Genomic DNA, 12,056 nt, shown 5'->3' with positions numbered 1-12,056 from the left:
CCACATCATCACTACCACCATCATCATCATCATCATCACCCCAACCACTATCATTATTCTTTTTTCCTTTTTTGTCATTTTTGACTCCCACCATTCTCTCCCCTCGGTCACTCTCTCACCTATGAGGAAGTCTGAAGTGCTGTGTTTCTCGAGGAAGGTGTGCAGGTGGTACCACAGCTGGGGGACCCAGTCCAGCACGCTGAGGAGGGCCTGGTGGCCCGCCGGGTCGTGGACCTTCTCCTTCTGCTTGGCCTCCACCGCCTTTCTGTGCAGGTACCTGACCAGGAAGCCATTGGCGGGCTCCACGTTGTTGGAGAAGGTCACCATCCTGGAGACACACAGAGAGGTGGACGATGAGGACCTCCAGGTGACGGGTGCACTGAGTCTGAGCTCGTAGCCTGAGGATGTGTGGCTGTGATGTCGAGTGGACCTACCTGAAGCTGAGATGGAGTCCGTGGTTGGAGCCCATCTTTACTGGCTGATTGGTTGTTCCAATGATGTATGGACTGACATATGAGGATACAAATAGAAGACATTAACAAATGTGCAACTGTGATTGTTGCTGGACTGTTTAATGCATTGTAACTATACGACAATGTACTCCGTTTGACTCACCATTTGTGATACTTGCAGGTCAGCGCTCCGTTGATTAGCTCACTAATGGTTGTTGCGTCGCTGATGTCATCGATGACAATGGCCAATGGCATCTCTCCGCCGCTCTCTCGGTCAATCTGATTGGCCAGGTCGGACAGATACAATTGCAGCTCCTGTCAGAGCAAAGACTTAAGGTTAGGCTTTGGCTTCTACAGAGGCAAAGATAAAGATATATAATTTAAACAGACTTAAAATTAAATAACCTGATTTTGTAATTAATGTCACCACAAAAGATTTAAAAATAAATTGTATGACGGCTGAAGGTGCGGACGGCTCACCTTGTTGGACTGGCGGTGCATGTTGAACGTGACTGTGGGGCTGTGTCCGGGCCCCGGGGTCCCGGGGTCGGCGTCGGCGTCAGGGGCCCCGGGCCGGCTGCGCTGCAGCGCGTACTGGGCCAGGCGCTGGGCCAGGTAGGTCTTCCCTGTGCCGCTGGGCCCGGACATCACGAGGCGGCGGTGCTTCAGCAGCAGGCTGATGTAGTGCTGCATCATGGGCTTGGGGATCATCGTCTCGAACACCAGGGAGTCCACACACTTCTCCCTCAGACCTAGGCAGTGAGTTAGGAAGGTTTTGTTTTTAAATCACAGGATATTACGGTTTTATAAGAGTAAAAAGTAAGAGTAAGAGTTACAAGAGTTTTATAAGAGTTTATAAGAGTTCATATGTGTTTGTTAATTTGTGTTTCCCTTATGCAATTCTTTATAAAGCATTCCTTCTCTTTTTGTACAGAGCATCGACTAATGTAAACACTGTAAATAATCAGCTTGTCTGCGACAACAATCACTACTAAAGAAGAGATATCTATGCAGCAGTGTGTAGAGAGAACGACAGAGTCCAGCAAGGAATTAGATAACAACTCCAAGTGTAGTCGAGAGCAGGAATTTAAATATTATACACTATATGAATGTATTCTATTTTGACATTGGTCCAAATTCTAAGTCAGTGATAGTAGTAGATAGTGTTTGCATTCTTCCACTTTGTGATAATACTAACCTTTCAAGGTTACCAGGATACTAGATTGACTATTCCCTAGGCAACGTGAGGGGGAGAGCGCAGGCTTGTCTCCACCAATCACACGCTGCCCATCCTCGGTCAACTGGTAGCTGTGTAGCGAATCACAGGACAGACCCAGGCTGGCAGTTGGATCCACTTGCATCAGATAGTCCTGAGGGGACGCACGGAGCATCACACACAGAACTGGTAAATATAAATGGAAATGATACTAAATTAAACAAACTGTTTTTTGTGTTCTATTATACATGTCTTGACAATGACGCAGTATTGCGTGATGTATAATGGTCATATAAAAAGTTGATATAATCTATAAAAACAGCAAGTGGATTCAAAGACACACGAGTATCTACTGATGGGGAGCGCTGACGTACCCGGAAGGTCTTGGCTATGAGCTCATCCAGACTGGTCCAGTCTGTCCGTCCGTCCACGGTCACTGAGCCCAGGTAGTAGTCCTGCTGTTTGCTATCCTGGAGGGGAGGAAGAGTGGGGAAACAGTGTGATCATCTGAGCTATTAAACATCATACTTATTGTACTATATTATTATTTATAGAAACGACTCATTATCTTAGTTAATATTATCTAGCAAAATATTAAAGATAAAGCTAGATAAAGGGGGGAAGTAAACCCCTGCATAATATAAAGCTGTATGGCTAGTAGCAGTTCATGTTTTGATACACACCTCAACCTGATCGCTGATGTGCACCAGCACCTGAACACTGGTCTCATCCCGATGGAAAGACTCACTGGTCACCTCCACTGAAGACACTAAAACCAGGGGGGAAGGAGGAACAGGAGTGAGGGAGAGGCGTCTGTGTGAGAGCTGATGTCTTGTACTGGGTGTAGTGTGTCGGCGAGGAGGATGTGAGGGCCTTCCAGGGTCTCCTACCTGGATCTTTACAATCATTCAGACTGAGGCTGAAGGACTTAGTAAGAGACAAGCTCATTGGCTGCCTTGACGAGGGCCCCAGGAGAGAGGCCAATCCCGAGGGCTGGGAGGTGGAGGTGGTGGGTCCAGAGCCAGGAAGTTGGAGGACGCTTCCTGTTTTCAACTGGTCATTCTCTGCCTTCAAGTTCTCCACTGTGGACTGTGAAACAGGGACAGGGAGTTCTTAAATATCGGGATTCAGGAGTACCATTAAAAACATATATAATCAAGCATAACACACACACACACACACACACTCACACACACACACCTGCATGTTGTTCATGGCGTCCCGCAGCTGCTCCAGCTGGTGGGCGGAGCTCAGTGCCTCTAGTCGGATGTCCGTCAACTTCCTCTCTTTCTCCCAGAGTTCTGAGCGGAGTTCCGACACGACCCTCTCCTCGCCCTCACCCTCCCCCTCCTCTGGGTTCTCCATGATGCTGGAGGAACGACAACACAACACAACCATTAGTACCGACTCACGTACCCTAACTGAAACCAAAGTCTTCCAATGGAGGAAGACTATTCACCAGTAACAGAAGAACACATTGCCAGGTAAAATATCTAGATATACATTGTTGAAAGTGGAATTCTGGAAATGTTGATGTAAATAAATGACTGAGGTATGAGGTAACGAGGGAACACAATGGTGCTTGAGCCTAATGATCAAAGCCCTTGCCTTTGCAGTACTATGAATGTTATTAACGTTATGAACTGTGTGTGGGCGGCGACACAGTTGGGAGCAAGTACCGCTTACCGCCAAAGAGAACGAAACTAATAAAGTGCCAAATATTGGCCCTTTAACTGACAATAAACTAAAAAATGTAACAAATTCCCACTGTTGACAGTGTCAGCAGTGTGCACTCTGATAGGTTCAACCGCATGACGGGCGGGACCGGAGACCACACGACCAGGGTCAACCAGTGATCAGTGTCTAAGGGGGGGGTTCCTACTCACACAGAGGAGGTGGCGGAGATGGAGTTCCTCAGGGACGGGCTGTCAGCCCCCTCACTCCCCTCGTGCCCCATCTTGGGGGAGTTGGGCGCCGAGGAGTCCGGGGTGGCGATTTCCTCGATGTCCGAGTATGTCTTGCCTCCCTTCTTGATGCTGAACGCCTTGCCGAAGGAGCTCCTCAGCTGCTCCGCAGAGCGGAGGTGAGACAGAGAGAACATCAGCTCATTGTCTTCAACTGGACTCGTAGCTTAAAGTATAACCTGGATATATCTGCGGACAAGGCCGATCGTACTATTGACCCTCCCAGAACCCCGCCCAGTCACTTACCCCAAAGCGTTAGAGTGGAAAGAAGTGCTAAAGTGCTCATGAAGCTTTTTTGAATGGTAATGAAATAGAGGGATGGATGAAGATAGAGAGGAAGGGCGTGGGAAGGAAGGTCGAATGCACTGATGCTTAGGAGATGAGTGCAGAACTGGTATAATTGCTGTGAGCTTTAGGAATAGCTATGTGACTATGGTCAGACATGGGGGATTCACGTTTGTTTATGCTGATGATTGGTTGATTTTAAATACATAACTGAGGCTGAGAAGCCACAGATCAGGGCTTACTGTGTGTGTCTGTGTATGTGTGTGTTTGTGTGCGTATGGCTATGTTTTTGAGTGTATGTTGACTCTTGGCTCTATTTGGCTCTACTGCTGATGCCAGACCTGCCTGACAAGGGACGTCCCTGGTTAAATAAAGTAAATAATGGATATAACAAGTTGAACAGACAGAGTAACAGTAGAGCGGGGAGCATTTAGCAGGATAATTACCCAGCTCTTCTTCTTCTTCTTCTTGGCCTCCTGCTCCTTCAGGCTGCCGAGGCTCGAGAGGCTGCTGAGGCTGTTGAGGCTGGAGATGCTCTCACAAGAGTTCTGACGGTGCATGCGCACATCTGGCACACACACACACACACACACACACACACACACACACACACACACACACCTGTTCCATTAAGTGATACATGTTATGTAGACCATAAAATATATATACTGGGGAGTAGAGGCTGGACAGACAGGCAGTAAGACAGACGGACAGTCAGGTACACAGACAGACGGACATATGCAGCATCCAGGTGGGCAGGCAGACAGACAGACAGACAGACAGGCAGACAGACAGACAGAGAGGCAGACCTACTGACAACAGACAGACAGACAGACAGGCAGACAGACAGACAGACAGGCAGACAGGCAGACAGACAGGCAGACAGACAGACAGACAGACAGGCAGACAGGCAGACAGACAGGCGGACTGACCGTGGTTGTCGGGGTGGTTCAGCGCTCCGTGCATGACGGCCTGCGCCTCGTCGTTCTTGGACTTCAGAGACTCGATGGTCTCCCTCAGGTCCAGCAGCTCCGTGTCCTGTGACCCCAAACACACCAGCGGTCAGAGGAGCAGCACCCCCCACACACACACATGTGTGTGTGTGTGTGGGTACCTTATTATCTACCTCTCCATGTAGTATACACTAACACTAAAACAGGCATTATCCTATATGTTTTGATGACATGATTTAATGACATGATATGACATTATAACTTCATTTCAACGGCTTTTGTATTCACAGAGTGGGGGAACCATGGTACTCATGTGAGCACACAGGAACCAGCCAGCAGCGAAAAGGACAAAGAAAAAGGGACGTGAAAGCTGAGAGCCTTTCTGTGGCTCTTATTGTGTAGACGCCGATAGCCCCGCCCCTTCACCTCAGGGTCAGGGAGTCGTGCCCAAGGCAGTGCTGCACAGGTCAGTGCACGGGCCCCAACACACGGGCCCTCGGCCCCCGGGGCGGTCTAGACAGACCTTGTTACGAAGCCCTCATGCGTGTGCACACGCCTCATGGCAAGGCATGTGTGCAAGGATGTGCAAATATGCACACACACACATCTGCATTACATATGTCCCATCAGACAAATGTAGAAGCACAGACGTGTGTGTCTTTGTTCATGTGTGTGTTTGTGTGTGTTTAGCTCCTGGCTTTAATGGGTTGCTCCCTGGGTTAGGACAGTTATGGTAGGCAGGTTACCCCTGATCCCCGTCCATCTCCTAAAACAACCCAGTGTGGTGCCCCCCCCTGAGCCAACATGCGGCTCCACAGCTCCCTTTGTGATCAGAGCCCCTCACTCTGTTTAATCTCAGAGCTCAGCTGCCGGCGTGCCGACCAGCGTGTGGACACAACGCTGGAATGCGGCCGCGTGTGTGCATGCGTACATATGTTTATGTGTGTGAGTGTGAGAGAGAGAGTGAGAGAGTGAGAGTGGCCGTGTGTGAGTGTTGTGTGTGTGCACCTTTTGCTCGTGGCTGACTGATAGACTCTGGAGCCGAGTGGTCATCAGCGCCAAGCTCTGCTCGAAGGCTGCCACCAGATTTGCCTGCTCAGAAACACAAACACACAACAATATTCTAAACATCATTTCAATAAAAAGCTTTCAGATTCAGATACAATACAATACACTAGTACTCGCCTAGTGCCACAGCTAGTGTAGTTTTGTTAAATTCTTCTACTTTATGATTTTAATATTTAATCAAATATAATGGAATTAATTTGCGACTTAATGAACGGGTAGCGATGGCATGAAAGGTTGAACCTCGATTTAATATCACTTCATAGTTTTCCATTGTTCACCTAAGCCTATATATAACCTCATCAAATGATTTAATAAACATATCTTCTCTTTTGATTCGCCAAGCCCCCTGCCTCCACTTTAAGAAATACGCACACACACACACACACACACACACACACACACACACACAAAACAAACACACACACACACTCTCCCTCCTTTGTTTTGATCCCCCTCTCCCTCAGGCACAGAGGTCTACTATAGCCCCAAGCAAGGGGCTACAGTAGACCTCTGAGTCACTTTGGCCCAATCGTCCTTCGGTGATTGGCTTTATACTGTGTGATAAAGGATAGAGCCTGGTCATTAATACTGTATGATAATTGATCCAGCCCAGTCATTAATACTGTGTTATAATTGATTCAGCCCAGTCATTAATACTGTGTTATAATTGATACAACCCAGTCATTAATACTGTGTGATAATTTATACAACCCGGTCATTGATACTTTGTGATCATTTATACAGCCCGGTCATTAATACTGTGTGATAATTGATTCAGCCTGGACATTAATACTGTGTGATAATTGATTCAGCCCGGTCATTAATAATGATGATAATTGATACAACCCGGCCTAATCATTATGGTATGTTGGGTGCATCTGCTCTGATTCTAAACAAGGTCAAACATTGTTCAACAATCCCAAGAACCCCCTTGCACACAAACTCTCACACACAGACACAAAAACACACACACACACACACACACACACACACACACACACACAAACACAAATTCCACAGAATATCTCAGCACTTGAAGAGCTGACCCAATGAAAAGCAGAACCTAAACAACCTTGTCAAGGAGAGCGAGAGAGACTGGGTGGAGTACCGGATAGAACTAAAGGGGTGTGTGTGAGTTATTGTTTATGTGTGTGTGTGTGCAGTTTAACAGCGTGGAGAATGGGTTGGACAGCGGTAAGCATTATTTAGTCTCTGGTTGGATAAAGAGAACGCTGAGACTGCACAGAGATGATCTATGGCCAACGAAACAGTTAGGATAATCTCTCTCTCTCTCTCTCTCTCTCTCTCTCTCTCTCTCTCTCTCTCTCTCTCTCTCTCTCTCTCTCTCTCTCTCTCTCTCTCTCTCTCTCTCTCTCTCTCTCTCTCTCTCTCTCTCTCTCTCTCTCTCTCTCTCTCTCTCTCTCTCTCTCTCTCTCTCTGTGTGTGTGTAAGAGAGTGGATGGATGGACTGAGAGCAGGCTAACATAATAAGCCATATACTACACCCATGCAAACATAAAGAACAATTTAAAGTTTACATGTAGCAATGCATTTTTTAAGTATAATGAATAATACATATACAAAAGTAAATAGGACGTTTGGTTGACGTCTTTCTCCAAAGCGTGCGAGTGCAATGCATACATTCTTAGCTACAGTGTTCCCCCCTGGGAGTATGAATAGCAAGCCGATAGCGTGTTGAAACACAGGTCAACCTTAACTTCCCGCAGGGCAGGAAGTGAGCTCACTAGGGACACATACATTTGCAGTCAACTGCGTCGTCAGGTTGGCCACCTTCTCCTGGGACGACTCCAGCTCTCGACGCAGCTTACGGATCTGCTGTGAAGGAAGTGCAGGAAATCCTGTCAGCGTACATGAGCAGCACGGCAGAGGAGAACATGAAGCCGGCGCAGCATGAGGAGCGATGAGAGAGGAGGAGGGAGGAGGAGGAATTGGAGGAGGAGGTGCAGAGGTCATGAGGCGAACGGCATGCTTGTTGTCACGAGGAAGGGGCTGAAACTAGACGGATGGACCTATGGCGGGGGGATCGAAAGGAGGGGGGGGTTGTAAAATGAGAGGAGAGGAACAGAAGAAGAGCAGAGATGCTTACCTCTCCTTGAATTCTTTCCTCAGCCTTCACAGGGAGCGGGAAGGGGAGGAAGATAAAGAAGGAGAGACGGTGTGAGGAGGAGAGGAGAGGAGAGGAGAGGACAGGACAGGAGAGGAGAGGTAGATAATAAGGTACCCGGCAGGCAGAGCAAGACAGAGGGGATTATGTAAACAACCCAACTCCATAGAGTTAAAAGACACAGAGGAAAGCCTACTAACACGCAAACACAACCACACACACACACACACACGTGCACACGCCACACAAACACAGCACTAGTGAACTACCTTTGTGTGTATGGTGCCCACACTCACCGAGGAGTAGCTTGACGAGGCGTTGGAGGCCAGGGAGAGGACAGAGCCATGGACTGGAGATGGGGAGAGGAAAAAAGGAGTGAACACTGCTCTCCTTTATTTTCCAATCTATTCTTTGTTCCCCCCTCTTCATTGCACATTGTGCATTGTGGTCTCACCTTCGTCGTTGTACTCTCTGTCCCTGAAGGAGCCGGACCGGACCATTCCCATGCTGCGGGGGCGTTCGGCCAGAGACAGGGTGCTGCCGAGCGGGGACACCCCGTACAGCTCCACGGAGGCGTCCTGCGCTGGGATGCTGTTGGAGCGCGTCATCCGCAGGGGGCCTCCGCTGCCGATGGGACTCTGGGCCACTGAGAGGGAAAACAGTACAACATATTTAGTGAGACCTTTGGTGTGTTTTTGAGGGAGTCAGTGAGCTGAACTGTGTGTGTGTATGTGTATGTGTGTGTGCTTGCGTGCATGCGTGCGTGCGTGTGTGTGTGCTTGCGTGCATGCGTGCGTGCGTGCGTGCGTGCGTGAGTGCGTTTGTGTGTGTCAACCCACCCATGGTAGTCCTGGACGTGCGGGGGAGGGAGGTGGGTGAAGACAGCATGGGAGGGGTGAGGGAGTCCGTCATGCTCATGACCACGTGGGAGTGCCTCCTCTCCCCCCTCTCCTTCCCCTCCTCCTCACCCAGAGGGGCGTCGTGGAAACTGAAAAGGGAAGGAGGTACTCTGTCAACGTTTATACGTTACTTTGTCTCACAGTGAAATAACATAATACATCTATGTATGTACTGTGAACTTCTTAAAATCCTTTTTGCAATAATAATTATACTTAAAAATATTAATCAAGACATTTGAATATGGTACAGCCTCAATGATAGTATGGTAGTTGATATTCATAACCAGACAAGACAAGGCCATCCATCTTGTGTAAATGAGACGCTTCATAAGGCAGAAGTTGCACAGCCTGTCTGTCAGTCTGTCAATCGAAGGCTTGCAGGGTGGGGTCAGTGAACACGGGGGGTGCAGGGTAACCCGTCAAAGCCTTCCCGGCCTGAGGGAGGGTGTGAGTGTGGGAACGTTATTATGTGGATGTTATGGTAACGTACCTCAGGCCTTTCTTTGGAAGTGTGTTTCTGTCTCTCTGGGAAGAGCTGGGAATGGGGAGAGAGAGGGAGAGAGAGAGGGGGGGAAACAAAAGGTTTACTTAAACGTTAATCTAGGGGGTTTATTAAGCCCTCAGGGAAGGAGTTGAGGAAACAATAGGGCCTACTGAGTACCACCGTCAACTGATGCCAACCCGCAATTATGACTTCAGTCACTAGGACTCTTACAGCGCCGATAATAGAGCTTAGGTAATGATGCCCTCGCTGCTCCTTGTTGTGTGTGTGTGCGCATGTGTACGTTTTTGTGTGTGTGTGTGTGTGTGTGTGTGTGTGTGTGTGTGTGTGTGTATGTGTGTGTGTGTCTGAATTTGGTTAAGTAACAATCCTAATCATTTGGTTCTAATTCTGTAGAGCGCTTGCCAGAATGAAAGCGGCTACTGGCATCACAGCCCCATGCTCACCATTGGTTTAAGAAAGCTTTGGTGTTACATGAAACCATATAAATGGAGAACAAAGGGAATAAAGAACAGTCTGCCACCATTCCTCTGAACTAAAGAGGTCAACAGGCTCAAACCATAACTGCCCACTAGATGGCACTGTATATCAGTTTACAGAATAAGGCGTGATTATAAAATCTATTGTTTACTTTCCCTTAAAACCAACGCAAAACAATCCCTTAAAACACACATAAACATATGTGTGTGTGTGTGTGTGTGTGTGTGTGTGTGTGTGTGTGTGTGTGTGTGTGTGTGTGTGTGTGTGTCACAGAGGTATGGACCTATTCAGGGTTCGATTTGTGTCCTCACCATTCTGTGAGCGTCAGGGAGACCGTGCTCCCGGAGCTCCAGCTAGCCGGTGGGGCCGTGTCTGTCTGTCTATCCCTGACCATAAGCTCCATCGGCGGGTAGCCTTCCGGCACGTGGTCCCTCTCCTTCTCCCGCTTGTGGGGCTCCGGGGCCAGGCTCATCTGGAGGGACAGGGACTCCATGCTGCGGTGAAGGCCGGAGATGCGTGGGTAGACCAGGGTGGAGGAGGCGGTGCTGCTGCCCCCCGCCCCGAGGGAGGAGAGCTGCCGGGGGCCCAGGCCGATGCCCGAGCTGGAGAAGCAGGCGGAGGAGTTGACGTTGAGCACGGGGGCCGGACTCGGGGTCAGGCAGGGGCTGGGGAGGGCCCCCGCGGAGCTGACCAGATCCTGGAGCTTGGAGTAGGGGGGAATTTTCGGGGGCAGCTGGTCCTGGATGCCCATCCCTACCTCCACGCTGCTGCCGCTCAGCTTGTCCGTGGAGGGCGGCTTCCCCAGGCTGCGGGCGCCGGGTGGTCTGAGGACAGGAGGGGGACACACAGCGGCTCATTCACATGCACACGCACGGAGCGGGGACCGCTGGGTTATGGTGGAGCTAGGGGGTCTTTGTGTGTGGAAAGCGTTGCCTGTGTCTAAGGGCTCTCTCGGTCACCGTACCTGTGTGTGTTCGGCGAGGGCAGGTCGGCACTCGTTTTGCTGCTGGGGGGCCTCAGACCCTGCAGCTTCCCTCCCCCGTTCTCTAAGGGGGTCTGAGCGGGGCTGCCCTTCAGGGACCCCCCTCCTCCGCACTCTGTGTCCGACACCACCGCCTTGGCCTTGGCCCTCTCCTTCTCCTTCTCTCGGTCCGTCTGGTTGACCGGGCTGTGGGTCCCCCGTGCCCCGGGCCTCCCTAGCCCCGTCCCCCCGGAGCCGATGCCCGAGGCGGGCTCTTTGAGCCGGGAGCCCTGGGGGGCCCCAGGGGACGGCTTCACCAGCCCCGAGCCGGGGTCCACGGTGGTGCTGATGGGCCGGGCGGAGCTGGGCCGCGTGAGGGTGAGGGTGCCGGTCTTGGCGGGGCGGGGCAGGGAGCGGTACTGAAGGGAGCCCCGGGCGCTGGGGGACAGGAAGCCGCTCGGGTCTCCGCTCAGGACGTCCAGGCTGGTCTTCCGGCTGCTGCCGGTCACCGGCTTGACGGGAATACCAGACGTCTTGGGGGTCTTCGCCACGCAAGGCCCGGCCGCGGGGCCCCCACCTGTGCTCGTCCCGTTGGTTCCTGCGGGATGATGTGCGCCGTTGTGGGCGGCGGCGGCGGCGGCGGGCTTCTTGAAGCCGAAGTTTCCACCGGTGGAGGGCCGGACCAGGCCCGACGGGGGTTTCCTCTGCTCGCCGTTGCCAGGGTGATGGGTCCTTTGGTCTTTTCCAGCGTCTGAGGAGGAGCGCTGGAGCCCCGCCGTCTTCACCGCTAACCGAGACTTATCCACCGGCTTCCCCTCTGACTTCACCGTGCCTGGAGGGACCGGAGAGAGGGAGAGGGAGAGAGAGGGAGAGGGGAAAGAGAAAGAGAGAGAGAGAGAGAGAATTCGGTGGATGGAAAGAAGGAGAGAAACAAAGAAAGGGAAGAAGGAACACATGTTATTTCATCATCTCTCTCACACACACACACACACACACACACACACACACACACACAGGTGGCTCTCTGTTGACCGACATGAAACCAACGCGACAATATGAGGAAGGGCTGATAATATATCTTTCCTTGACATCACACAAACAGCTGCGGAGTCAGTGAGCAGACATCACACAGACAGCAGCACAGAGTCGTA

The 12,056-nt window shown here is 50.7% G+C and overlaps 1 protein-coding gene across 4 annotated transcripts in view; it reads right to left on the bottom strand.

Annotated features, from left to right (window-relative positions):
• The window catches only part of LOC307079508 (neuron navigator 1-like), a 37,046-nt gene that overhangs the window by 4,132 nt on the left and 20,858 nt on the right, over positions 1–12,056 (bottom strand). The window contains exons 4-23 of one of the 4 annotated variants that reach the window (XM_079741879.1): positions 10,909–11,737; positions 10,256–10,768; positions 9,453–9,497; positions 8,903–9,051; positions 8,518–8,709; positions 8,360–8,412; positions 7,697–7,774; positions 5,879–5,965; positions 4,850–4,955; positions 4,364–4,485; positions 3,555–3,733; positions 2,869–3,037; positions 2,559–2,757; positions 2,352–2,437; positions 2,043–2,138; positions 1,651–1,822; positions 933–1,204; positions 616–767; positions 435–506; positions 120–328 (exon numbers count right to left, since the gene is read on the bottom strand). In XM_079741879.1, the coding sequence (XP_079598005.1) occupies positions 120–328; positions 435–506; positions 616–767; positions 933–1,204; positions 1,651–1,822; positions 2,043–2,138; positions 2,352–2,437; positions 2,559–2,757; positions 2,869–3,037; positions 3,555–3,733; positions 4,364–4,485; positions 4,850–4,955; positions 5,879–5,965; positions 7,697–7,774; positions 8,360–8,412; positions 8,518–8,709; positions 8,903–9,051; positions 9,453–9,497; positions 10,256–10,768; positions 10,909–11,737 (3,780 nt within the window). The remainder of the gene's footprint in view (positions 1–119; positions 329–434; positions 507–615; positions 768–932; positions 1,205–1,650; positions 1,823–2,042; positions 2,139–2,351; positions 2,438–2,558; positions 2,758–2,868; positions 3,038–3,554; positions 3,734–4,363; positions 4,486–4,849; positions 4,956–5,878; positions 5,966–7,696; positions 7,775–8,359; positions 8,413–8,517; positions 8,710–8,902; positions 9,052–9,452; positions 9,498–10,255; positions 10,769–10,908; positions 11,738–12,056) is intronic. The other 3 variants (XM_079741880.1, XM_079741881.1, XM_079741882.1) reach the window with 3 other exon arrangements.

This window comes from Pollachius pollachius (assembly GCF_949987615.1).
Source record: "Pollachius pollachius genome assembly, chromosome: 8".
Taxonomy (NCBI): domain Eukaryota; kingdom Metazoa; phylum Chordata; class Actinopteri; order Gadiformes; family Gadidae; genus Pollachius; species Pollachius pollachius.
Note: the sequence above shows the minus strand (reverse complement) of the source record. Positions and strands in the feature narration are given on the sequence as shown.